The sequence below is a fragment of the Alligator mississippiensis genome, chromosome 12 (assembly GCF_030867095.1).
Source record: "Alligator mississippiensis isolate rAllMis1 chromosome 12, rAllMis1, whole genome shotgun sequence".
NCBI classification, from domain to species: Eukaryota; Metazoa; Chordata; order Crocodylia; family Alligatoridae; genus Alligator; species Alligator mississippiensis.
Genome location: NC_081835.1, coordinates 8,627,941 through 8,654,213, shown reverse-complemented (window position 1 = coordinate 8,654,213; position 26,273 = coordinate 8,627,941). Strand labels below are relative to the sequence as shown.

General features: G+C 42.5%; 1 protein-coding gene and 1 long non-coding RNA gene across 3 annotated transcripts in view; one reads left to right on the top strand and one right to left on the bottom strand.

Annotated features, from left to right (window-relative positions):
• LOC109286211 (uncharacterized) overlaps positions 1-26,273 on the bottom strand; it is a 357,845-nt gene that overhangs the window by 19,038 nt on the left and 312,534 nt on the right. The gene's annotated exons all lie outside the window — the stretch shown is intronic.
• The window catches only part of CNTN3 (contactin 3), a 232,427-nt gene that overhangs the window by 196,776 nt on the left and 9,378 nt on the right, over positions 1-26,273 (top strand). For both annotated transcript variants that reach the window (XM_019499647.2, XM_019499646.2), the window contains exons 10-18: positions 8,691-8,818; positions 10,796-10,971; positions 18,041-18,158; positions 19,626-19,784; positions 19,881-20,030; positions 21,968-22,038; positions 22,686-22,920; positions 23,106-23,221; positions 25,933-26,119. In XM_019499647.2, the coding sequence (XP_019355192.2) occupies positions 8,691-8,818; positions 10,796-10,971; positions 18,041-18,158; positions 19,626-19,784; positions 19,881-20,030; positions 21,968-22,038; positions 22,686-22,920; positions 23,106-23,221; positions 25,933-26,119 (1,340 nt within the window). The remainder of the gene's footprint in view (positions 1-8,690; positions 8,819-10,795; positions 10,972-18,040; positions 18,159-19,625; positions 19,785-19,880; positions 20,031-21,967; positions 22,039-22,685; positions 22,921-23,105; positions 23,222-25,932; positions 26,120-26,273) is intronic.

Here is a 26,273-nt window from a genome sequence, read left to right as displayed (position 1 = left end):
AAATCTCCAAATCCGAATCGAATCGGAGGACCCTTTTATCTCTCCAAATCGAATTGGAATCCTCCCAATCAATTCAGAGAGATTCAGAAAGATTTGGCGATTCAGCCATCGACACAGCTTTATATGTTTTTTCTACATACTTCTAGGTAGCAGGCGGCTCGTGAATGCTGCAATGCTGGGGCGGATGGCGCATCCCATAGGAGCACAGGAGGCTCCCCAGCATCCTCAGCAGCAGACCCAGAAGTAGACCAGAAGCACTTCTGATCCACTTCTGGGTCTGCCGAGGAGCACACAAGGGCCCTCCTGCATCCCTCCAGCTCGGTGACTGATGCCTCCTGGGTCTGGGGGGCAGCCAGGGTCCCAGGCCCTCCTGCATCCCCCTGGCTCAGCAACTGGTGCCTCCTGGGTCTGGGGGGGCAACCAGGGTTCCCCTGCGGCTCATCACTGAGCCAGGGGGCACGGGGGGGGGGGGGGCAGCGTGCTCCCCAGTGGACTCAGAAGTATTCACCAAGTTTAAAAATAGATATATATTTCCAGATACCTAACACTGTTTAGTACGTCTAGCTGATTCAAAGGCTGTCATACAAATCCTTATTCTAAACTATGATTTTTGTTTCTTATTGGAAAGGGATTAATGTTGATTAATTCATTATGAGATCATGAAGAACAGTGCTACTGCAGTAAATAAGTCCAGCCTTTCTCCCAGTTATTTCTAGACTCATTAAGACTAGAGACAGGGGAAAGACACCACAGAAATGGCTGTTGTCCTGAGAGTTGCCATCACTAGAATTTGCTATTCCTATTATTTTCCCTGCTATATTTAGTCTCTTCAAAGATAGTAAAAATTGTCATTTAACCATGATAAAGTGGTGTCAAATTAAGGAGGTGGGGGGAATAATTGTTAATGAACAGTTAAATGATTCTGATGATGATCAGAAACTAGACTCATCTTCACAAGAATTTGACTGAAGTAATTTTTACTTAAGTTTGTTTTATAGTATAAAACTCTGTGATCTGAAAAGTAATGTATGTGCATTTACTTACCAGGACCTCAATAGGGGCTTAATTTCGCAGGCTTTCTTGTTGAGTAATCTGATTTAATTTAGTTAGAATTTGATTGATATACACAAAAAGCAGCTTTGACCTAGTTTGCTATTGATCTTTTATATTGAAGTGTTGTGAACTGGAAAGCCATGTGTGTTGGCTTTTCTTCTGAATAACCTGACAGATATAACAAGCACTTGTGATGCAGCAGTTATTACAATTCTAATAACAAGACACTCTGATACGAAGATTTAAAAATTTATCTACTTTATACTTTAATGGTACCTAATTTCAGGCCTGGAACTCTGAAAAGAGGTAAGATCCCACAGAAGCCAGTTTTGGTCTCTAATCTTTTGATCAGCTAATTCTGACCTAACTACAATTTGATGAGTAACATGTTCTGAATGGTAAAATATGGAGATTTTACTTACTTAGGCATCGTTGGGCAGATGCACTGAGCTAGTCTAGGGAAGAAGCAAGAAAGGGTGGACCCAAAGCTTTTAGACACCTTTCTTTACCCTAAGGAATGATCCAGCAGCCACTTAAGTCATTGACTACATGGAGCAACAGACCATGTCCCTAAGTCTGAGTGTGGTGTACGAGTACTTGTTCAAAACCTTCCGTATGTCAGGGATTCGGGTTGTAGCCGTATTGGTCTAGAGGAAAAAGCAATCAGGACTTGTAGTAGAGATGACATCTTTTATTAGACCAACAAGATTTTTGCCAAAAAAAATGTCTTTAGTTGCAAGGTTTCAGGCACAAACACCCTTCATCAGGCATCGGAGAAAAGATTGTAAAAGTTCTCCTGGGTAGCAATGAAAGTTCATAGGATATCACAGAAAGCTTCTCTGGGCAGTCAGTTCATAGCTGGTGGGGAGCCTCTCATCCCTTGTGAGGTTTCAGGTGGTCACAGTTGCTTCCTGCTTGGGGAAAATATGACGATTTGATTTTAAAAAACCCACTAAAATTCAATATAATCTCTACTACGAGTCCCGATTGCTTTTTCCTCTAGACCAATAGGGCTACAACCTGGATATCTGATGCATGGAAGATTTTTTAAAAGCTCCATGAGGCCAATGACTTGAGTGGCTCCTGGATCCCTGACACACAGAAGATATCGAATTTTAGGCAATTTTTTAAGTGAAATCTTCATATTTTCCCAAGCAGGAAGCAACCGTGACCACCTGAGACACTGCTCCTGCTTTTGTTTCAAGGTAATTTGCATCATCACAGATCCTCACAGGAGGTGAGAGGCTCCAGACCAGCTATGAACTGACTTCCCAGAGGAGCTTTCCATCTATTGATTCCTCTGTGAAATCCTATGAAATATGAACTTTCATTTCTACCCAGGAGAACTTTCACAATCTTTTCTCCAATGCCTGATGAAGGGTATTTGTTCCTGAAAGCTTGCAACTAAAGAATTTTTTTGCAAGAAATCTTGTTGGTCTAATAAAAGACATCATCTCTACTACAAGTCCTGATTGTTAAAAATCTTGCCATTTCTACTTTGACTTGTTAGACTGGAATATCAGTGAGGTTTCAAACCAGCTGCCAAGCGTGCCCGTGCAAGCTTGCAAGTAGGAATACGAGCACGTGCAGAGCTGAATGATTCTTACGTTTCCTGATGCTCCGAAAGGATGCATGTGTTTGAAAAAGCAAGCCTCAGCAAATTAGGAGCTAGCATTTATTCAGCTACGTTGAAATACAGTAGAAACATGAAGTACATTAAAAGCAATCTCACACTTTCTCTACTGCTACAAGCTCATAGTTAGAAATCTAAGTCACTTCCTGGCAGAAAGCGAGCGTGGAAATGATTTGCTTTATAAGAACGTGTAGATTGTCGGTCTAAAATGTAATGTGGGGGGAGGAAGCAGGGCAAGGCGGGACTAGCAGATATTTCAAAGCCTGGTCACTTTATCGTTTGAACCACATTCACTGGAAAGAGTTGCTTTTTTTTTTTAAACGTACCAATAAAGATTTTATTTTGACAATACAATTTTTCTAGAATTGATTTGTTTTTTTTAATTCTGAAAAAAAAATGTGATTCTTAAATACATTTCTTTTTTTAATAAGCCTGCTCCTTCATTATTCCACACAAGCTTGACTTGCAAATAGCTCAGAGCGTTCTAAATGCCATTTTTAAAAATTAAACAACAGACATTTCCCAATTTGTGCCCTGATCCCGTTTTCTCTTCTGTTTGATCTAAGGCCCCATCAGCACTGGACTGTTTTTTTTTTTTTTACTTTTTTCACTGGGATGACTGCCCTGATGTATTCAATGCAACCCCTGTAGACACTACTGATTGTTATAGAGTTCAGTAGGTTCATTATAACCATAATTGATAATCTTCTAACAACCTCTTATATTGATGTTCTTCTAATCATCTATAACCCGTATTAATCATGTCTGTGGTATGCTTAAAAACATCTATTAATCACATACAAGCCCTTAATTAACAATGGACAGGCCACCAAATAGGAAATAGCAATGGTACTTGCACTGGCTCAGCATACTTACTGTAGTCTCCAGTCAAGTTATGCCACAGGAATGTAAATCACTTTTAATGGTGATGATGGTATATCCTAACTAGGAGCTTCTAGCAGTTCAGCCCCACTGATGAAGCTCCCCCATTGCATACGTAGACAAGGGCTAAAAGACTTAAAGACTCTAGATGTATTTTAACATTGTCTGTTTCCCAGATTAAGATGTTCATTTAGGTTGAAATAATCTTAAAAAGGTAGATGGGTACAACTTTAAAACAGCCCCTCCCCCTCTTTTTCATCTATTGATTATTTTTCCCACTTGCAAATCTTTCTCCTTATTAAATAAAAAGGCTATTTTTCTCTGTTAAGTTTTACTGATGCTCTGAACTCAGTAAAGAGTTGTATAATGGTTCAAATGCAGGGTGTCTGCAAGTAAGAAGTGTTTTTGCCCATTGGTTCAGCTCTTGGTGATTATAGCTGTAATCTAATTCCCTTCAGTTAAGGTTGTGGTGAAAAGTTTGCGCAGACAGGAAAACATGTGGTTTATCCATATAAGAACAGCAAAGGTAATTCGCTCCAATTTCTGAATGAAACCATGGAGCACTGTGCGCTCAAAAGCCATGATGCAAACATTAAATAATAAGTTAATATATTTGTTTTCACAATAAGTTGGCAGTTAGAACTGGTTTGGAAACTATATCTTCCTCTGCAGATGAATTTTAATGAAATGGTCATTTTTCAGTTTTTCCTGAATTTTTTCTTTGTAATTTTTTTTTGGGGGGGGGGGCTGAGGGGGAGGGGCTGCTGAGAAGATGAAACTCAAAAATAACAAAAAATTAAAAATATTTTTCAAAGACCAAACTTTTTTTTCACTTTAATTCTTTGTTTGTTCAATTTTTCAGTTAGAATTGGAAAATTTGACAGAAAGTGATGTTTTCCTTTAAAATAAATGATTTTGACAAAAAAGGCAGTTTTTCCACAGGAAAGAAAGTGACGGGAAAATTCGAATCACCTGTCTTGGCAAAGCATATGATCCTAGAGAACAGGAGCAGCTTTTCTCTTCTTCCTCCTCCTCTTCCTTCTTTCCCACCCTGCCTTCAGAGTAATGCCAGGTATCTTCTGTGGGTGACTGGTATCACATGTCCTTTGGCTGTATAGACCCATGTATTCCCTCTTCTAGGCTAAGTACAGACTGTCAAAACCCTTGAGGCTGAATCCGTTCAGTCTTCATGAGTTAGTCTGGGCTGTGTACATTGAACCGATAAGCAAGTGAACAGACATTCACTTTTGATTCCGGAGATGCAGCCACATGCCTGCAATGGCCCAAGTTAGAAGCTGGGGACAGGGGAGTGCTAGAGCACATCTCCCTGCTAGGCTGGGGCAGACAACTTGGGCCAAAGCTAATCCACCCACCCTGCGAGGCAGGAGCTTGCAGGGGAGGTGCAAAGCATCCTGGGAAGCTGAGGGACTGTGAGTGAAACTTGAATCTGGAGGGGATCTGGGACAGAAGTTCAATATACCAATTTAACCTAAATCACTTAAGTTTGATAGTACATCCATCCAGGTTTATCTTAAACTGGTTTTGGCCATTTTGAAAGTGGTTCACATGCACTAAACTTCTGTTGTATTACAGATTTGAACTAGTTTGCAATCACTTATGTAATGTTTGTGTAATTTCTGTCCCTAGAGCCTTCAAAGAATTACTGCCCTAATATGTCATAGTTTCATAGTAGCTAGGGTCAGGAGGGACCTGAACAGATCATCTAGCCTGACCCCCTGCCACAGGCAGGAATGAATGCTGGGTTCACAAGACCCCAGACAGGTGGTCATCCAACCTCCTCTTGAATTTGCCCAAAGTAGGGGCAAGGACCACTTCCCTGGGACGCTGGTTCCAGATTTTGGCTACCCTAACTGTAAAATATTGCCTTCTGATCTCTAACCTAAACCTCTTCTCCATCAGCTTATTACTCTGTCATTTGCGCTAGGTCCTTTCCTGATTTGAATACCTTATTCAAATCATGCTCCTAGTACATTATATAATGTCATAGAGCCCCTCATGTCTTTAAGTGCCTGTCCACTGCATGGTGCATTTGTTTTTGTTGCGTTTTTTTTTCTGGCTGGTGAAAGCATCTGCCAGAACAATAATGGAGTTGCTTAAGCAAGTAGTATTGTTTAAAATGTAGAGTCAATGCAGAATAAAAAGATGTGACAAAACTTGTATTGGCAAGTTGTGTCAGCTCACTGGAGGTAGAAATCTGCTGTAATTTTTTATCTTCTTGGAAGAAGGATCCATAACAGCAGCATGTTAGCTTGATAAATGATACTCTAATTTCCCGAGGTATGTATTTCTTTATGTGATGCTATCATTAAATTTGCCTTTTAATCAGAAGTAGTTTTTTGTTGTTGTTCAGCTACAGCTCTCTGAGTACTGCATGAATACTCTAAATAAAAAAAGCTGTGTGTCCTCTCATCACCTTGCTATTTACTATAATAATGGATAAATAAGTTAGTTTAATTGTTTGCTTGTAACCTATTTAATAGTCTCTTCCTTCTGACAGTTTAAAAGAGTTGTATCTTGAAACCTATACAAAGGAAGCAGTTGCTACCTCCGAGTCCTAGATTTGTACCACAGCTGCTCTGTGACCATAGCTGTGGTTTCAAGCCTGAACTTTTCCTCATATCCATTGAGCCCACTTATACAGGACCCTGAATTAACAAACACAAACCACGTACTCAGCACTGTGCCAGGAACATCTACTGCAGCACATGAACAACAGATAAGGGTCAGAGAATTCATCACTGAAATAGGCTCAGGGCCAGATGTGGAGCATAGGATGGGAGTTCAGATTTTGTTTTGGGATAGCATACTTCTTAATTGATTTTGTGTTGTGTATTTAAACAAAGAACTAGACAGGGGTAAATCAGCATAGGAGTGGCTGACGTCAGCTTCCCCAAAGCATATTTAGAAAAAAACCTGCAGTACATTTAATTAACTACTACCCTTAATAAAGAGAGGAAGCTAGTAACACAATTGGCTACTGGGCTAGAAGGTAAGGTCTCAGAGAAAACAAGGGTAAAGATGCATGACATTTGCCTTCTTCTTAGATGATGCTTATTCTGATTATTGTGCAGGACTCTCCAGTTAATGTGATTTGATATTAGCTCTTGAGACTTTGGCTTATCAGGAAGATGTTGTTTACTGTTCAGTGAATGCTATTTACAGTTCATTAGATGGTCCGGGTTACTCAGGGAAGAAATGGGAGCATATTTTGTTGTGTGGCAGCCAGAGCATGACTGAGCGAAGGAACCCATATAGGGAAAAAGAAGGCAAATTGACCCTTGGGGAAATATGCACTTGGACATTGCATCTCTAGTGACCTGCCTGGTTCGGTGGCCAAATCTCTGAATCAGAGGCCCCTATAATCTCTCCAAGTCGAATCACAATCCTCCAAATCAATTCGGAAAAATTGAGATTCGGACATAGACACAGCTTTAAAAGTTTTTTTTCTACATACCTCTAGGTAGCAGAGGCTCGTGAACGGCACGATGCTGGGGTGCATGGAGCATCCCACAGAAGCACGGGCGGCTCCTCAGCAGCAGACCAGGAAGTGGACCAGAAGCACCTCTGGTCCACTTCTGGGTCCACTGAGGGAGTGTGCAGGGGGGCCGCCTGCGCCCACCTGATTCGGTGACCGGTGCCTCCTGGGTCTGGACAGGTACCCAGGGTCCCCCTGCTGCTGATTGCTGAGCCGGGGAGGCATGGGGGTGGGGGGCCCAGTGCACTCCCCAGCAGACCCAGAAGTGAACTGGAAGTACTTCTGGTTCACTTCCAGGTTTGCCACCAAACGCGTAGAGGGCCCCCCTGCACTCCTGTGGGATGCTCCACGTGCCCCAGCATCGCAGCAATCTTAAGCCATGCCTGCTACCTCAAGGTATGTAGAAAAAACTTTTAAAGCTGTGTCTACGTCCAAATCACTGATTCTCCAAAATCAGCGTTGAATCTTCAGGTTCGGATTCGACCGAATCGAATCGGGGACAGGGATTCGAATCAACGAATTGAATCACTGTCCCCGATTCGGGCTGAATCCAAATTGAATAAGGCCTGCTTCACACACCCCTAATAGGAGCATGGATGTATCATGGCAATCCTGCACTGACTTAGAGCTCAGCTGCACAGCACTTGTATCTTTAGTTTGTGTCAGAGCTGGCTTTGGGTTTGCAAGGCAGCTGCTACTCATCAGCGCGCAGAACTCCACTCAGAGCAGGAAAGAAACTAGATTTCTTTTTTCATGGTATGTAGACTTGCATTAGTCTACATACTGTGCACCCAGCAAGTCCATGAAGAATCATGTTTGTGCTGCTGTCAATTCGTCTGCTCTTCCCATCTACCTGCCTTTCAGTCTCCCCAGACCATCCTTTGTAAAACTTACTTGCGAGGCCCTTCGGCTGAAAGATGCAACACGCTTGCTCCTCTGGATTGGGTGAGGAGGGGACAAGCGGTCCATGCTGAGTGGTGGGTTATATCAAGATGATATTTTATTGCTACAATGGGGTATTTCCTTGCCTGAGGCTTGTAGTTGCTACAGTAAGAAAAATTAATAACACAACCAATAAATAAAAGTAAAACTTGGCCATATTTAGTGTTGACAGCAAAATGGACCACAACAGAAACAATGCCCCAAGCCAGTGCGGCGATTTAAAGAGACAAGCAGTATACCCTGGAAAGCTCCAAGCTGCCAGCAAGTGTTTGAGATTCTTGTGTGCTACAGCATAGCTACGTTCAAGTCAGTGATACAAAATCCCCTTACACTTCAGTGGAACTGGGGATAAGCCCCATGTCAGAGATGCAAAACAAGAAGCATCTGTTAATAGTCATCGTGCAGTGACTTACTGGCTACCATACAAGTCCTTGGGAGATAAACCACAAAGTATAGTAAAATATAGCCTGATTGAATAAAATGGAGATTTCACCAAAAAAAAAAAAAAATAAGTGTTTTTGCTAGCAGTCCAGGAAAGGCAAGTACTGTGATAAATTTGACTCTGCTGCATATTATCAGTTAAATTTTAAAATACCCATCTGGAGATAGATACAAAGTGCTTCATGAATTTATATATTTTTGCACATTTATGATACATTTTTCATCTCTTCATAATTTTTTTAGAATAACATTATTAAAAGATGGAGGCCTACGAATTGCTAATCTAACTAAATTAGATGCTGGAAGTTACACTTGCCTGGCAGGAAACCAATTTGGAACAGCCAGTGGAACAACAAGCTTAATAGTTACAGGTAAGTGAGGGTTTATATTGTATTTTCCTTTTCAAGATGATTTGAAGTGGTGCTGAATTGCACTAAATGCAACTACTAGAATCTGCCGGAAAAAATCATAAATCCTAGTCTGGACACCAAAGGGCAATACCTGTCTTTGGAGAACAGGTCTGAGGAGATGCACCCTGCCCTCCCAGGGTGCAAGCAACGGCAGGAGCCACCCCCCGCACGAGCCATGCCTCCATCCCACACACCCCTCCCTCCCACCCTGGCTGGGCAACACCTGCCCCTGCCCCCTCGCTCACCACAGAGGGTGTTGATCTGCCCCCCATGCCCCTTCCCTCCCCCCTCCCCTTCCACCACACCACACTTACCACCTGATGCCAGTTGTATCGGATATCGGATCGGTATTGGCCAACATGCCTCCTTAAATATCAGCTATTGGTATCAGCCCCCATTATCTTTATCAGTGCCCCCCTACTTTTGAATAATACTCCTTGCTCTGCTTGGCACGTTATAATTTTGAGCAAAATATCTCAAACCTTGTTTTTTTCCCCCATTCTTACTTTTTAGGAAAACTAACTGGTTTCAGACTGATGGCCATTAATTACTAAGCTTTTTCCTTTTTCACACTTGCTTATCCAGTAGATCTTCTACCGATAATGCAGGAGGAAGGCAGACTGCCTGACAGAAATCTGAGATGTGAATCGGAGAGGAAGCCCTTTCCTTAATTATTAACAATATTAGTTTTTCTACAGAATTGTGTTATCTCCCTAATAAATGAATTCTTATGAATACTGTTTTTCAACCTGAATATTAAGTAATGTCATTATGATTAAACTTAGTTTAAACACCAAATAAGCATAAAATACATTAGGAATAATTAAGAAAAAGAAACTCTTAGGACTTATTAATGTTCCAATACAGACAATGATGTATTATTTGCATGAGCAAGTAGTTATGGAAGAAAAACCAAGCTCATAATTTCAAACCTTTACAATTACATGGACTGGAAAATGTAAAATCAATCATAACTTCTTTTAAGTGAGTTTTCATTCAGAACTGTCTGCTGTGGAGGTGCTTGTCCCCATGGGGATTGCAAATAGAGAGGTTCTTCCTCGAATTCATCTGGTGCTGCCCACCATCAGAAACAGCACACTGGAGCAGATGGAGCACTGGCCTGACCCATGTGGCAGGATTTCCCTCTGTAGAGAGTATTTTCCCATGCAGAAGCAATGCTCCTCTAAAAAGCAGGGCATCTGAAATATTTTCAAGCCCTAGAGATCATCCAGTACGCTGCCATGTTACATGGCACATATCGTGAAATAAACTAAAATGTAGCAGGCCTGTGCTATTTCATTCTAAGTGTGTGTGACAGTATCAGGGCTTAGGCCCCTTTGAATGCCTCTCCCTTTTTGTAAAATACTATTTATAAGGGGCTATGTTCTGTCTGGTTACATTAATGAGTCTCCACAGTGGCTGCATGTTCCCACAGAGTATGGCATACCTGCTGCAACATCAGCAAGGTGCTCTAATCCTCCTTTTCAGAAAGCAATTATTGATGTCCTATATGCGATCCAGTTAGACAATACAACCTGCCCTACATGTCCTCCTCACTCTCCTCTGCTAATTGCATGCTCAAACCTCACTGACAGCTGCCACTCCAGCCTTTTCCTTCCAGACAAGTTTGAATCATTGATGAAAAACACATCACAGTTCTAAAATTGGTATATCTATACACTGAAAAGTATGCTGTGTATCCCTCATAAAATATATATATTGCATCCCATACCATGGTTAAAAAGCACTTTAACCAGTACTGCAGGAACAGAGGTCAGTTAATGGTATTTACAATGTGAAATGTGTCTAATCCATGGTAATGTTTAATGATCAATGGTTTAATGGCACCTTTTAGAAGGTTAACATTTGAAGAAATCTTAGGAGCATAAAAAGATTGTTGCCAAGATACCCTAACGTGATATTATCTACTTTCAATAGAGCCAACAAGGATAACTTTGGCCCCTTCCAATATGGATGTTACTGTTGGAGAAAGTGTAATCCTGCCCTGCCAAGTTCAGCACGATCCCCTACTAGACATTAGCTTCACGTGGTATTTTAATGGAACGCTCACGGATTTCAAAAAAGATGCTTCTCATTTTGAGAAGGTTGGGGGGGTAAGTTACTTCCTTACACTTTTTTACATAATAGCTGCATACAGCTAAAAGCCTAATCCTACCTAAAACTGAAAATACTGAGGACCTTTTAGTTCTGAGCACTTCCTTAATTAATCAAAGGAAAAAAAATGTACTTCCTCGATTAGCAGAGGCCACATACAGACACTCCTTTTCTACTGGAAGAATTGCTGTTCTCCCAGTAGAAACCAAAAGTGTGGAGACATTTGACCTTTTTTTTTTTCTTCCTGGTGTGAAAATGGCTCTTCCAAGAGAAAAACAATGAGGTAGTCAGTCTAGCGAAAGTTTCTCTTGGGAGATCTAATATCTGTCCACTTTCCCCTGGCTTAACTCTTCTTGGGGACCAGGAGGACTGGAGCTGTGGGAGAAACACCCGTGCCTTCCCAAGGCCAGGATCATCCTGATCTGGAGAAGAAGCAATGGGGTAGCTGCTGCCCTCCTCCTGTAGACGGGGAGGGGAGGAGAGGGTGGAATAGCCAGCATCTTCTGTCCACTTGTGTCATGCTCCATGAATCCAATTTTGAGAAGCATGCGGGGGGGGGGGGGGGGTGCTGCTCTGCTGTTTGCTCCGCTCCTGGGCACCAGGAACCAAGCACAGAAATCGGTGCAAACCCCATACCTGCTTCTCACATCAGAGTTCCTGATGTGAGAAGTGGGCAGGAGGAACAGGAGTAGCCCATGCTTTCCCCAGACGTGGATCACCCAGGAAGGCAAAAAGAGCAGGGGACAATTTCAGACTGAACATCTGTACTGCTCCCTCTCGCAAAATTATTTCTAGCGGTGGAAAATGTTTACTGCTAGAATTTTGAACATTTATTTGTAGCCATAGTAGGATATGTTCCACATCAGGTAATTGAAGGTATAGCAATCAGAGCTGATTTCTAGGTGTTTTCCACGACACTTGTGTTTGATACTAGATGCCTGAAAAGTGAAAATACAGAAGTGATACAAAATCCAGAAAGCTATTTACAGCTAAACCACATCTCTCTCTCTAAGAGGATAATATTGATAAATTCAAATAAGTTGTTTTCTGTCAAGCAAAAAGAAAAAACATTGTTCAGCTAGATACATTGTGGTATACATAGCCTGATCTTTGCATTGTTTCCATTTTTTGACTGTGCATGAACTCCGATGTTCCTGTCACTGCCACAGGCATCTACAAACTGACTGAATCATCTGATGATTTTTCTAAATGATGCTGTTGTACTGATTCGTAGCTACAAAATGTCGAAGCCTGTGTTAATAACTAAGAGATCTCCATTTTTCCTGACATCATGATGCTGTCTGCAGAGAGAGAGAGAGAAATCTGAGGCGGTTTTACTGTGGTGAAATCTAGGCAGTCTTCTTTTGCAGGAGCTTATATGAATGTTTTGCCGAGCTTCATAGATTTATATCATCCCAAATTTCACACAGTTTTGACGCAGCTGTTGCAAATGAGGTTTTGGTCTGTAAAGAGTTAAGTTCCAGTAACTGGGATGGCTAATTTCCCATGTGCTACAAATTGCTCCCTGCATCAGCTCTTAACAAAAACTGCTGAGTATGACCTGGTTTTGCCTCCAGACAATACACAGCTGCATTACATAGTTTCCAAGCAAAGGAGGCCTAGGACTATTGCTTAACTAATGTAAGTCTGAGATTTGAAACTGTAAAATCTTCAAACTTCCCAACCCAAAGGAAAAAAAGGAGGGTCCAGATATTTAGCCATCACGGGCAAGAGTTATCTATTGAAGCCCCCAGATCTATAGGAAGCCTAAGTGGTCGGGGTTGTAGGTTGTCCCTGTGTTGGTCTAAGGACATAGGCAGGCAAGGTTCTTTGGGTAAATCTGATACCTTTTATTAGATATATTAGATATGATAAAAGATATCAGATTTACCCAAAGAACCTTGTCTGCCTAGGTGGTTGGGGAGCATTACAGTTAAAAAGTGTAGCACCGAAGAGGTTTAGATGCTGCAGTTTAGTTAGCATGCAAGCAGAAGTTTTTAGGGCCACAGTTTTGGATTTACAGCACTGCCTAAGTCCCACCTCAGGTGCCTAAGCCTTTGTTTGGATCCTAGCGCTAAGTGACATTCCCAAAGTCGCACACATTCACTCAGCCGGGAGCTGTACTTGCATCTCCTCATAGAGCTAACGTGCTGGAAATCATTTTTTTTTCTAACGTGTTATTTAGCATAAAGGTTTTTAACGATGCTGCTCAGACTTATCTTTTTAATCAGTGCATGAAGAGGAATGTACATAGACTGGTAGCTGTTACCAGGAGAGGGAAATGAACTCTATCAGCAGCAGCCAAATCTCCCCAATTTCCCCTTCTAGGAGAATTTAGCAATGCATACCAATGCCAGGGAGTTGCTAGGCAAACAGTTGAGGCTTAGCATTTAGCAGCATCTTCTTTACATATAAAACAGAGGTGTGGTCTCTCTTTCCTACAGCTTTGCCGGTATACCCCATTTCTTACAGCTAGCAAAATCAATGGGCTGTTGATGCCCAATGCATATTGAAAGTTAGGTGCCTAAATCCCATTAATAACCCTTTTGTACCTTTAAAATCTTTGCAGAAGACACAGCATTTAATCAGTAGGCATAAAATTGACAGATTGGGCTACAGTTGGCAATTGATTAAATGCAAGTGCTTGCAAAAAAGATGAGGGGTTTTTCTTTTTTTTTTTGGTGGGGAAGAGCAGAGAGATCTTTGTATCTTGTAAATTTGTGAACACTCTGGAATTATGAGCTGACCATCTGTCTTGCTACGCTGTAAATCCTCTTGTTCCACAGCCCTTTTACCATTCCATATTGCTATATAGTCTTCATTTATTTACTGAGATTTATTCTAAGTGCCTATCCAAACACTGGCCAGCTGAAAAAATATTAAAATGATGACAAAGGTTAAAAATATTTAAATTAAATGAGTTTTCCAGAAGAGTTGTTTTCAGTGAAAAATACTAGATCGTTGGAAAAAGGATTCCCCCCCATGAAAAATTCTACATTTGTCAAAAAAAAAAAAAAATCAATGTTTTTGGTTTTCAGTTTTCTTAGAAAACAATTTTCTGTGAATATTTTCACTGAGTAGGAAAATACTTTGAAAAAATTTTAGTTGAATTGTTTCTAGTAACTCAGTAACTCACAGGATTAACTCGGTGCAATTCTTTATAAGGTAACCCATGATCTGAAATCAATCAGAAACATCCTACTGCAATGTTTGCCATGAGAAAGAACTGGGAAAAGTTTACCAAAAATAAGAAATGTAAAAAAAAAAGCATCTACAAAGGAGGCACTGGGATTCCACTGGCTGAGGACTACCTGGATTATCATATACCAAGCTAAAATATCTCACAAATGTTATCCAACTCCCATTTAATTTAGTGGAGTTCGATAGAGTCTATCTATAGTCAGAAAATAAAGTTGCAATGCTTACTCTGAAATTTAGAAGTATAGTTGAAATGCATATGCAAAAATGGCTAAAGAGAGCAGTTCAGGTGGGAGCTGCCATTGACTCCCAAAACAAAAGGAAATTAACCTTTCTATTGAAATGATTCCCCTTGGACATGAGGAATGATGTAGTGTTGCGGCGGCCACTTCCCAGAACTTTTCTGAGAGGAATGAGGCGCTAGCAACTCTCGCAATTCTTGGAAAGGTTTTGGGGGCATCTCCTGTGCAGCAGGCTGGCCTTTCATATGGACCAAAATGCCAGGATAGAACCCGATTCTCCTTTCCTTTCCTGTTAGACACGATTTATAGGAAAAGTGCAGCAAACCAAGCAGTTCCCAAAACTGTGAACAGATTGCCTGTAAACAGTTTTTGGTACACCTGTTCAGACAACCCAGCAACAGTTGAAATTGGTATGCAGACAGCTAAATTAAAAGCAGCTACAGTGCTTTAATGCAGATGTTCATACTACATGGGCTAGTGGTTATTCATGCTCTGTAGATCAGCGTGGTGTGCAACAGGGAAGGTGACCTTGCTGTCACCTCAACTTGTCCAGACTAGCAGAGATTTAATTTTGTTGGCCAGGGATGTGATTGTTGCTAGGTCTGAGTATCACTGACAGCTGGAGAGCGCCAGCTATGTTGCAACAGCCTTCCACCGTTCTGTTGTTTCAAGCATTTCAAGCTAGGCAAGAATGATTTATGTGAAATATCAAGACTTCGATAGCAGCACATTCTAGATGTGATATATAATATAAATATTGGAACTTACCCTAAAGCACCATGTTGTTTACTGCCATTGAAGAGTCAGTGGTTTAGCCCATTCAGACCTGCCATCCAGAGATCAGTCAGACATTTATTTAAAGGGAAATTATTCTGTTTGACAATCCTCCAGGTAAATGTATGTTCAGAATCTTTAGTACTGGATTAGTTTCTGCAGATGAATTGCTGTTGACAATATGCTGCTGAATGTGCACTTCCCATCAGGTATTCTGTGTTGCCTCTGCACTTATCGCTCGCAGTTTATTGTAGGTGTTGCAGTCAGTGCTGACACTGCCTTACTTAACCCAAGATTTCAGCTAGGACCATCGCTTAAGAATCCAAATAAAAGGTTTGATCCTGCTACTGCTGAAGTCAGTGGATGAAACTTCTGTTTCCTCCCTTGGAGCAGGAGCAGGTGCTGCCAGAAATGTTACGAAGAAATTGACAAGATTTATTTCATTATATTTTAGGCTAAATGGTCAGTCTCTCTGGAAACAAGTGATCCTTGAAACGGAGGGAATAAAGTGCAAGTGCATGTGGATGTGAAATGCATAAAATAAGCAGAGTTGCGTGGTGTTTGCCATTCACTCAAATGCTGGTCTAAAAGGCATCGTAGAACAAATGCGCTGTAGCAAGTGGGCGTCTCGGGGCCAGTAGAGTTGTTGGCCCACCCACTTGTCTCAGGGCTAACTGCGTGCCTACCTCACCTGCCACACCATTGATAATATTAATTAGAAGATAATAGCAAGGCAAAAGGCTGCCCATTTATTTGTCCTGGTGCCAAGGACCTATACACAGCTCTGAACCTCCCCTTATACCATGCCCCGTGCCTCGCAGATGGCATCCATAGCCTAACACCCATCCCATAGCTTGTTTGGCCTAATGCCCAGCCTATAAGCCCATGCCTCACACTAGGTCCTTCACTCCAGGGCTTCGCGCTGGGATCTCACTCCCCTGCCCTCACACTGGAGCTCACAGTCTCTGTGCCCTTGCACTGGGCTCTCACTCAATCAGCCAGGGCTCCCAGCCCCTCCCTTTTCCTTGGGCTCCCTGTCGGGCTGGGAACCCTCATGGTGCCTTCACGCCCCCACACTGGGGCCTCAGTCCCCTTAATCCCCTTGCCCCAGGAGCTTCACACCTAGCTCCCTCATAGACTTAGGGTCCCACCCCCCCAAAGCCTCATACCCAGCTCCTTCATACACCTCAGGCCTTGGAGTAAGCTTGGGCACTGGCTCAGGTCCCTTCCTGATCTGGGCCCTGCCTCAGGTCTCACTGTGATCCTGGACCCTGCCTTTGTCTTCAGGGTGTGCTCCCCTAGCCTTTCCCCGCCACAGGGTATGCCGCAAGGCAGCAGGGGCTGAGGCTTTCTAGTGCCCCATACTCGCCCTTCACTGGGAAGGCACAGATATAGCATTTCCTGGAGACTTCCCTGACACCAACAGTCTCACCACACCATCCAACCCCAGCAGGGTGTAGTTTTAGGTCATTACCCAGGACCAGGAACCTCCACCTTCCCCGTAATTCCTCCCCTGTACGTCCAAGATGTTATGAGCAGCAGGTCCAGCCAGGTGATGCTCTCTCTCCAGCTGCTGGCAACAAACTGCTGGCTATACTGCTCAGAGCCCTGTTCCCAATCAGGTAATGGTGCCTGATTGGGAGTGCAGCCACCTGCAAGCTGTTTGCTTATGGCCCTTTGAGTAAAAGAGCACAACTTGTGCTCTGTTACAGGCACCCATGCAGCTTTCTGAGCACCTTTGATGTACACTTGAAAGCACAATAAGAAATAAGAAAATAAGAACCATGCTAGGCAAGTTCTTCCCCATCCTCATGCACTGTCACATATCACTGAATCACCCACTCTGCAATTGGTACAGATGGAAACCTACACTAGATGGGCACGCTGTCTTTAGTTGTCTCACTACATGGACTTCATGTTATGCCTGAGTGGATGCAAGAAGAAAAAAATATCTCTGGTTTTCCAGGAGGTCCCTTTCCCTTAAAAGTGCCAGATCTTCATTCTGTAAAATGGCAACATACTTAGAACAAGAATCTGTATGCAATGGAATAAGTAAGAGAATGGGAGAATGAGCAAAGGTCTATCCCAGCTGTAGGGGACACACTAAGTTATGCAATCGGGTTCAAATTCCAAAACAGTAGTGCTGAAATAAATACTACCTATGCAAGCCTGAGACGTCCAGGAAATTACAGCTATTAGTCAAAATTCACATCCACACACTCCAGGACATAAGAGGACACAATTTCAAGCTACCACATACAGGGCAATATAAAGAAAGAAGAATGCTTTCCAAATTAAAAATCAAAGGCACCAAGGGAGTATTGCAATTGCAACAAATCAGCTGAAGAGCTACAAATGTGCACCCCCTAAGTAAAAGTGTACTCATGTGACACAATACACAGAATAACTAAAACAAATGCTGCAGAAGGAAACCTTGCTGCAAGTATTAGCAGATTTAAGGTTATAAGCAGAGGTTCATTGTGTTGATTTTTTTGTTTTTTAATAGTGAATTTGACACACGAGGGTACTCGTATCTTGTACTGTTGCATGCTTTTATACACCTACAAAATGAGCTGAATTCCTTCATCCAAATTTCACGTTACTGTCTTTTCTAAGCCAGGCTGTATGAGGAATCTGCTAGAGGCATGTTAATTAAAGCACGGGATCAGCCTTCATATTCAGCAAGCATACGTTGGACTCTGTTGGATAGCCTGGTTAATTTGCTTTTAAAACATGTCCTTTGTATTAGTATTATTATTAATTAATTTCTGTGATTATTAATGGTGGCAGTGGTGGTCTTATTAACAACAACAAACTAGGTCCCTTTAGGAAATAATAACTGTATTTTCAACAGAGTGCATCTGGAGACCTAATGATTAGAAACATCCAGCTGAAACACAGCGGAAAATATGTTTGCATGGTGAAGACGGAGGTGGACAGTGTATCATCTGCAGCAGACCTCATAGTACGAGGTAAACTTGGGCTTCTGTTGTGTGCTCTTCTAGTCTAACAACTGTTTCTAGCTGCCATTGTAAAATACAGAACTTGAAAGATTGTGACACCCACTAGATACACTAAAGTGAATAAGGAAAGAATGCAATCCCTGCTCCCTATAGGTCTGTCCATATCCCACCCACCCACATGCTGTCTTGCAGGAGAAGAGTGGAATGGGAAGGGACTTGGTTCCCCCACCTTTTACACAGGGCAGCTCAGCTGAGCAGGTTAGGGGGAAAGGAAGGGGCTTTAGCACCTTGCGGTCAATGGCCACGTTTACACAAAATGCTTAATGCACAGTGGCATGTTACTCCCGCTCAGTAGCGTCATGGGGCACGAACTGTGATGCGACGCTCTGGGTCGTAGTAGTAACAAGTTACTCTGCAATCAGCATCACCGGGAAGCCGTGCAGAGATGCTACTGCACAGTAACTCTGGTTACTGCGCAGTCAATTAGTATTTGGGTGGGCAAGTACTAAATGACTGCAGTAACAACTGCACAGTCCATGTCTCATGTAGACGCAGCCCCTATAACTCAGTTGTAAATGGCACCTCCACCCAAGAAGAGAATAGGGATTTGGGGTTTCCGGAGCCAAAACCTCATTCATGATGTAAAGCAGCTGTCTGCCACCACCTCTTACAGGCTTTTCTCCAAGATACACTGCCTAATACAGTTACATAAGCTGATGGTATTTATTTTGCTTTGGAGTTTGGATATTAGCTGTGAGAAGATGAACTGCAGCTTTCATGTCTGATAAACTTTCATTAATGAATCTCCAGCCGGATTTATTGCAAGACAAACTGCTCTAATCCACCGAAGACAATTCTGAAAATCCGCACTCATTGTGTGCATTTTAAAATGTACGTGGCATTTTCCAGTTGTGGCTGAGCCATTGAACGATTCATTAGCTTTGCTGTTGTCTACGTGGCAAAAGAAGCATCTTTCACAGGGTCATGGAGAATCAGGATTTACTAGAGCGCTGCAGAAAAGCTTGCCTCGCTGAATCGCTGTCCAAGATGCTGATCAGTTGTCGTGCTGAAAAATTGCTACAGCGCATCATACAGTAAAATGGCTTTAGATGACAAATTGGCAGACTACAGCTATGTATTAGTAGATTAAAACAGGACACGGGTCTAAAGTAAAGACACTGAATTTGGAATGAGAGAGGACTTGTGCTGAACAAAGGCCCCTGAAAGGATCTATATCGTCTGTTATAGTTTGGGGAATTACTATTTCAGAATTTGGTTTAACAGCTATAATTTACCAGGCAGAAGTTTAGTAAATATAAAAAAAAAATAAATAGAGCTTTTGTTGCAAGCTAAATTGTTTTCTTCCCCCCACAGTGCTGAAGAAATAGAAATCAGCTGGTGCTGTGGTAGTGGTTTATACTCTGCTACCTTCACAACATACCACCTATTTCTCAATCTGATTTCTCATTGTATTAGGCTCGCCTGGCCCCCCTGAATGTGTGAAAGTGGATGAAATAACTGATACTACAGCTCAGATCTCCTGGCAAGAGGGCACAGATAATCACAGCCCAGTCACCACTTACACCATACAGGCAAGAACACCTTTTTCAGTCGGTTGGCAGAGAGTCACAACAGGTAAAGTGAAAAAACCTTTGCAATAGTGCCTTTTCCCCCTACATTTTCAAGCGTAGGGAAAAGTCCTTAGTTTCCTTCAAATTTCTTTTTTCGTAGTTCCTGAAGTCATAGATGGAAAAACTTTCACAGCCACAGTCGTGGATTTAAACCCCTGGGTTGAATATGAATTCCGCGTAGTTGCCAGCAACAAAATTGGTGGTGGAGAGCCTAGTTTACCCTCAGAAAAAGTAAGAACTGAAGAGGCAGGTTAGTGGGTTTTACTGTTTGTTTTTAATCAAAGTGTCTTAACTAAACTGCAGTGCTTAGACCCGTGGATCCTTTTCCATACACATTTTGAGACAGGCATATACCTAATTACTCGGTGATTGTGATTGTTCCATGCAGCCAGATGGGTTGTGTCCCCGCACCGCTCTCATCAACAAAACATCCAGATACACGCTACGGCATGCTGACTTCTCCATGCGCTCAGTTGGCTACATAGGGTCTAAAGCTTTCACTGGATGCTGAGGGGATCTCTTGTTTATTAAAGGACTGTAAAAGTGCAAGTCTCAACATGGACTGCTTCACATTTGAACTCTGTTCAACCAGAAAAAAAACATCATCTGTCCATTTGTACTAGACAGTAACAAGTTGTTTTCATTGTGCAGGATGGGAGAGCTGCCTTAACGCAGTCTGCTCCTCGCACATTAATGTTCTGGCTGTTAGCACCATTGAACACTCTTAAGTGATGGGTAACAAAGCATACACTCTGGTGCTTACATGCTAAGATAAGGAAAACCAATTTCAGTCACCACGGGATGGAATTACTAGAGAAGGTCACTAGATAGTGGCATTTACTCTTCAGGACTGAAGTATTAAAGGAGTCTTTAAGAAAAAAAAAAATAATGCCTCGAACACGTTCCGTTAATTTATAAAGAACACTAGGGGTCTTGAATACAAGTGAAGGGGGCAATTTTCCTTGCAGTCATCGCAATAAATGTTTATGCAGTATATACAGGACTGGAGTACAAAGAATGCATGCGTGATTATCAAGCAGTAGCAGTTTTGTGCTCAGCGCATGGGGGAAATTATTTTAAGAAATCGACTGTTTTCATGCTGACAAACTAACGTGCTTTCCTCGCGATTATGCATCACTTGTATATATGTTTTCACTGGGCTTTTACGACGTCAGGCTGGTTTGGATACTTGGTTGCCAGTATTGCTTTTTGGCTTTTCAAGCTGGGTTTACCGGTCACGTTCTAGATAGAGGAAGATGCATTATGAATACCAATAAGGTGGTAATTATGCTGAATTAAGAGCAACTGATCAGTATAGCTTAGCCACGAGGAGAGCTGGAACGTGTCACAAATTTGGGGTCGCTCAGAATTTAGACCACAGATGTACGCTGGTACATTTAAACCATAGAGGTACTCCTGCAGAGGATCTGCCAAACACAGCAGGCATCTAGCAGCATAAACGCAAGAGAGGGTTGGAAGTTTCCAGGACTGGGTTAAAATTGCAAGAACAACCCTGAGCTCAACCCTATGATCTCTGCAGAGCAAGGGTTAATGTCCCATAATGCCATTTGGTTAGTATAGGGCTGTCCAACTTCTGGGCACACATGCAGCGCAGGCCACAAACCCAAGTCGGGAATGCATGCTGCAGGGGTGTCCTCCTGCCCCCCCCCCCCAAGTCATGCACACAGCCCAGCTCCCCCCTACCACGCATGCAGGCCAGCTCTCCTCCCTGCCACATGTACAGCCCTCCTTCCCAGCCATGTTGCAGATGAGCAGCTCACTCTGAAGCCTGGTTGGCATGATTCCTCTCCACCACCACAGGCACAGGACCCTTGCCCCTCTCCCCACTGCACCCATCATGCAGGAAGCCCACCTGCAACATGCAGCGTGGGCAGCCTGGATCCCCTTTTTTGGGGGCCCCTACCACTCACGCAGCACAGGCAGCCTAGCCCCTTTCTGTTGTGCCACCCCACACCCCAGAGCAGGGGCAAGAACAAAAAGCCAGAGGTGGGAGTGGGAGTCTGGAGACCCCGGCCCCATTGCCAGGGGAGAGACAGGCAGGAGCCACAGGCCACATGTTAACCACTCACAGGCTGCATGAGGCCTACAGGTGGAACAGCTCTAGGTTAGTATCTATTCATAAGCTTGTCTGTACTGTGTAGATAGCCATATTTTTCTTCTCCACAGTTCCTGAAACACCCCCATCGGAAGTGAGTGGGGGAGGAGGCAGCAGGTCTGAACTGGTCATAACGTGGGATGTAAGTTGTCTAGCTAGAGCCTTTCTTCCCAAAGCCATTGGTTTCATTCAAGTTCCTTGTAAAAGATTAATGTCTCTGGCTGCTGTGACATTTCATCGAGGCCGGATATGTGCTTGTTAACATCTGTAATGCGAGCTATGCAAATTTGCTTTCTCTCTTTACTCTCCTTTGTTACTGTGCTAGAATATAATCAGCTGAAAATGTAGCTAATATGGCCAAGGCTGCTCCTGGCTTGGCATAAAAGTAAAATACTTAAAAAAAAAAATAAAAAGAAAGACAGAAAAATATTGTTCAAAAGGTCAAGGAAAGGAACTGAGCTTTAATTGTGTCAGCTTCCAGTGCAATTTTGCCCCTTCTTGATTTCAGTTAACTTTGGACTTAACATGCTAACAGTTAGGCATACAACGGAAAATTGGGTAGTCCTTTATATTAAGGAGTCTGTTTTATAAAAGGTTAAATATCATAAGTGCGTTATATTCATAGGTACTATGTGGTTAGCATTACAAGCACATCAGTGGATGGTATTGTAGTTGGAAGCAATACCAGCAAGCAGCTTCATGCTCTGCTGGATTCTATAATTGTTAACTAAGCATTTATTAAAATATCAGTTCATCATTTATAAACCATAGTCCATGCTTTTTTCATAGCCCATTCCTGAAGAACTGCAGAATGGTGAAGGATTTGGCTATGTCGTTGCTTTCCGACCTGTTGGCACTACGACATGGATACAAACTGTAGTCACATCTCCAGATACACCAAGATACGTCTTTAGAAACGAAAGCATCCTGCCATTTTCACCATATGAAGTCAAAGTTGGTGTATACAATAATAAAGGAGAAGGGCCATTTAGTCCAGTAACCACAGTGTTTTCTGCTGAAGAGGGTTTGTGATTGAATTATCTCTCAAGCAGTTTTCTTAACGTGCAATTCCTATGAGAATAGTTCAACAGCTGAATGATTATTGCCTTAGAAGATATCAATGAGGCCATTTTTAATTAGGAAACTGACATTTTTATTTCCCGGTTCACCAGTGTGTCTAATCTCCTATGTTTTTATTTCCAAACACAGAGCCTACTATAGCACCTTCCAGTGTCTCTGCAACTAGCCTGTCATCTTCAGTCATTGAAGTTTCCTGGAATGCCATTCCTTGGAAAATGAGCAGTGGAAGGTTACTGGGTTACGAGGTAAATGAATCTGAATATGCTCCCTTCATTCAGATTGCACGGTCATAATTACTGCGTTCTCTCTCCTAATCATGTATTTACAGGTGAGCAATCATGAAGTCTAGAGTGGCTGTTTCAGCTAATCGCATAGTCATTCTGTGAGGTTTTGTTATCACATAGACTTTTTGAGGTGAAGATACCCGAGAGACATTTTAGTCAAGGCCGGTCTATGTGGGTGCCTGTACACAAGTTCAGAGGCTGCTCTGATGCACTTTAACTGCAACATGTCGGAGCAGACTTGATTAATCCCCTCACACCCTCACCGCCGACAGCGCTGCGGCTGCCTGCAGCAGCTCCCCACTTGCCTCTGCCACGCTCCCACCGCCACCTGCAGGAGCTCGCCATGCCCCCCTAGCCTCTGGGGGTACGCAGCGTTCATGAGCAGGGGGGTGAGGCCAGCACCCCCCCTGCTCTGTCCCTTCCATCCCCATCAGGCTGACGCTCTGCTGCCTCCAGGGAGCAGGGCCAGGGTGGGGGGCAAGGTCCGGTGGCCCTGGCCCTGCTCCCTGGAGATGGCAGAGTGCAACAGAGTGTGTGGGTGAGGCCAGTGCTGCTTCCCCCCCGGCCCTGCTCCTTGGAGGTGACGGTGCCACAGTGCTGGCGGAGGGGGATGGAGGGGATGGCGGGGCAAGCTTCCCCCTCTCCCACTCCTGGGAGGCAGCGGGGTTAGGGTTACCAAGCCCCCCCTCCCACACCCCCCATTCTTAACAGGCAATTCACTAGTATAGGAATAAAATACTCCAATCTTTGAGCAGAACTCACGCATTACCTTGTTTGCTGGCAGTTCACTAAATCTGCATTACTAAGTCTCATTACTGTAAGTTCACTAAGTCTGCATTCAGAATGAGGATTTCTGACAGACACAGACCCATAGAAAATTAGGGTTGGAAGAAACCTCAAGAAATCATCTAGTTCAACCTCCTGCTCAAAGCAGGACCGTCCCCAGCTCTCATCCTAGCCAAGGCTTTGTCTACCCAGGCCCTAAAAGCAGTCCAGGAGCAGTACTTGCTGCATAGCCAACCTGCCTTGGTACCTGTGGGACCTCCTGCTGTTCGTAGATTGTTTGCCTAGAGAAAGCATTTCCTGCTTTCCATACAATACTTCAAGCCCTGAAAATAAGGATGTTACATCTTTGCACAGCTGATTGTATTCTTTCCACTTTACAGATAAATATGAAATTGCAGATGCATGACATCCTCATTCAAAGTGCTAGCTGAGTACAGAACAAATTGGCCTCAACACTGGATGGTTACATGCGTCCCCTGTAATACTTCAGAAGTATCTGAAAGGTCTGCATTTCTTAGCAGAGTGCCCTTTCATTTTTCTTTTTTTTTTTTCCAGTTACCAAACATATTAGTCTCTCTGCATCTGAAATAGCTCCTCCAGTTCATTCAGGAACTGTATTTCTATTCTTCTATAGAACATAGGTACAAGATACTGTCACCTCAATAAGTGCTTGGGAACTTGGCCAACTAATGAGCACTGTGGCCCTTCTGCATTCATGCTGATAAAGCATTTGATGCCACACTTTGTTGTGCTTGTGTTTCAGTATTATATCGGCTTATATATTCAAGGTGTGGAGATCCTGTAGGTTTGGTTGTGATCCTGTTCTCATTACTAATGCAATGACTCAGAGCCAAATCGGACAGAAAGCCAACTAACCTGACTTGTGGCCTCTGCACAAGAAAGAGGGTGATCAGCATGTAGCATCCCAGCTGGCCATGCCTCTGTCATCAAAGTGACTAATAAGAGCTTGGAACAGCCAGGTGTCAATAAGTCTAGCTTTTCAAGATACCAAGGATTTGCCTGGAGGTCATTTGTTCATGCCAAACTTTTATATATATATATATTATATATATATATATATAATATATATATATATATATATATGTATATGTATGTATATATGTATGTTTGGCACTTATATTCCACTCTTCTGGCATTTATGTGTGTGTATATATATATATATATGCCAGAAGAGTTCTCTCCCACCCCTCTCTCCCCCAAGTTGGGCCAGCTGGAGCAAAGTATCTCCACCTTTATTTCAAATGGTCAAAAATATTATAAAAGTTACTTTTTGAGAGAGGTTTTCAGTGGTTTTGAAAAATCAAAAGTCTCAAACACTCTAGCTGGTATTATCAAACTGCAGAGATGGTATCCAATTTCCAGGTAGATACAGAAGAACATTTTTACTTCTCGCTTTTTTTTTCTGACTCACCTTCATGTCTTTCTTTCTAAATGTCTCCAATAACATAGAATAACGAGCACATGTTGTGTTTTGTTCCCTGTGAGGAAAGTCATGGCTCTGCCTATACTGATATGTTGCAAGAGGCAACTTTTACTTCTAAAGGGACTATATGTAAGATGGATACATTTTTCTAATCTTTCTCAGTTGTTTTGTACATAAGTTAATGTTTTTCCTCGCACAGTCATCTTTGTAATCCAAATAATATTTAATATTTCAGCTTCCTTTTTATAGCTATAGTAAGAGAAGTGCTAATATGACAGACAAAGGCTAATAAGCAATAGAGATATTGTGAACATTTCTGAAACTTTAAGGCAATGTTTCCACTTTGAAAAGAGTAAAATGGACTTAAAGGAACCAACATGCTACTCTGGATGAACATTTCATTGTAAGCAAGTTTTAACTAGTTATACTTTGTATTCACTAGGTCAGGTACTGGAATAATGGTGGAAAAGAAGAATCTTCAAATAGAGTAAAAGCTGCTGGAAATGAAACATCAATAAGGATTACAGGCTTAAAGAGTAACTTGCCATACTATACAGCTGTCCGGGCGTATAACACTGCTGGAGCAGGTCCCTTCAGTGCCACAGTAAATGCTACCACAAAAAAGACGCGTAGGTATTAATGGTATAAAGACGGGAGCGTGATAATGGTTCATCGGCACTTTTGGGCAAAATGACATTGATGGTAATAGGCTTCGTAACACCTGAAAATGATCCAGACTTTTTTATATGAAAAATTCAAGTTCAAGCCATCTACTTTTCTGTC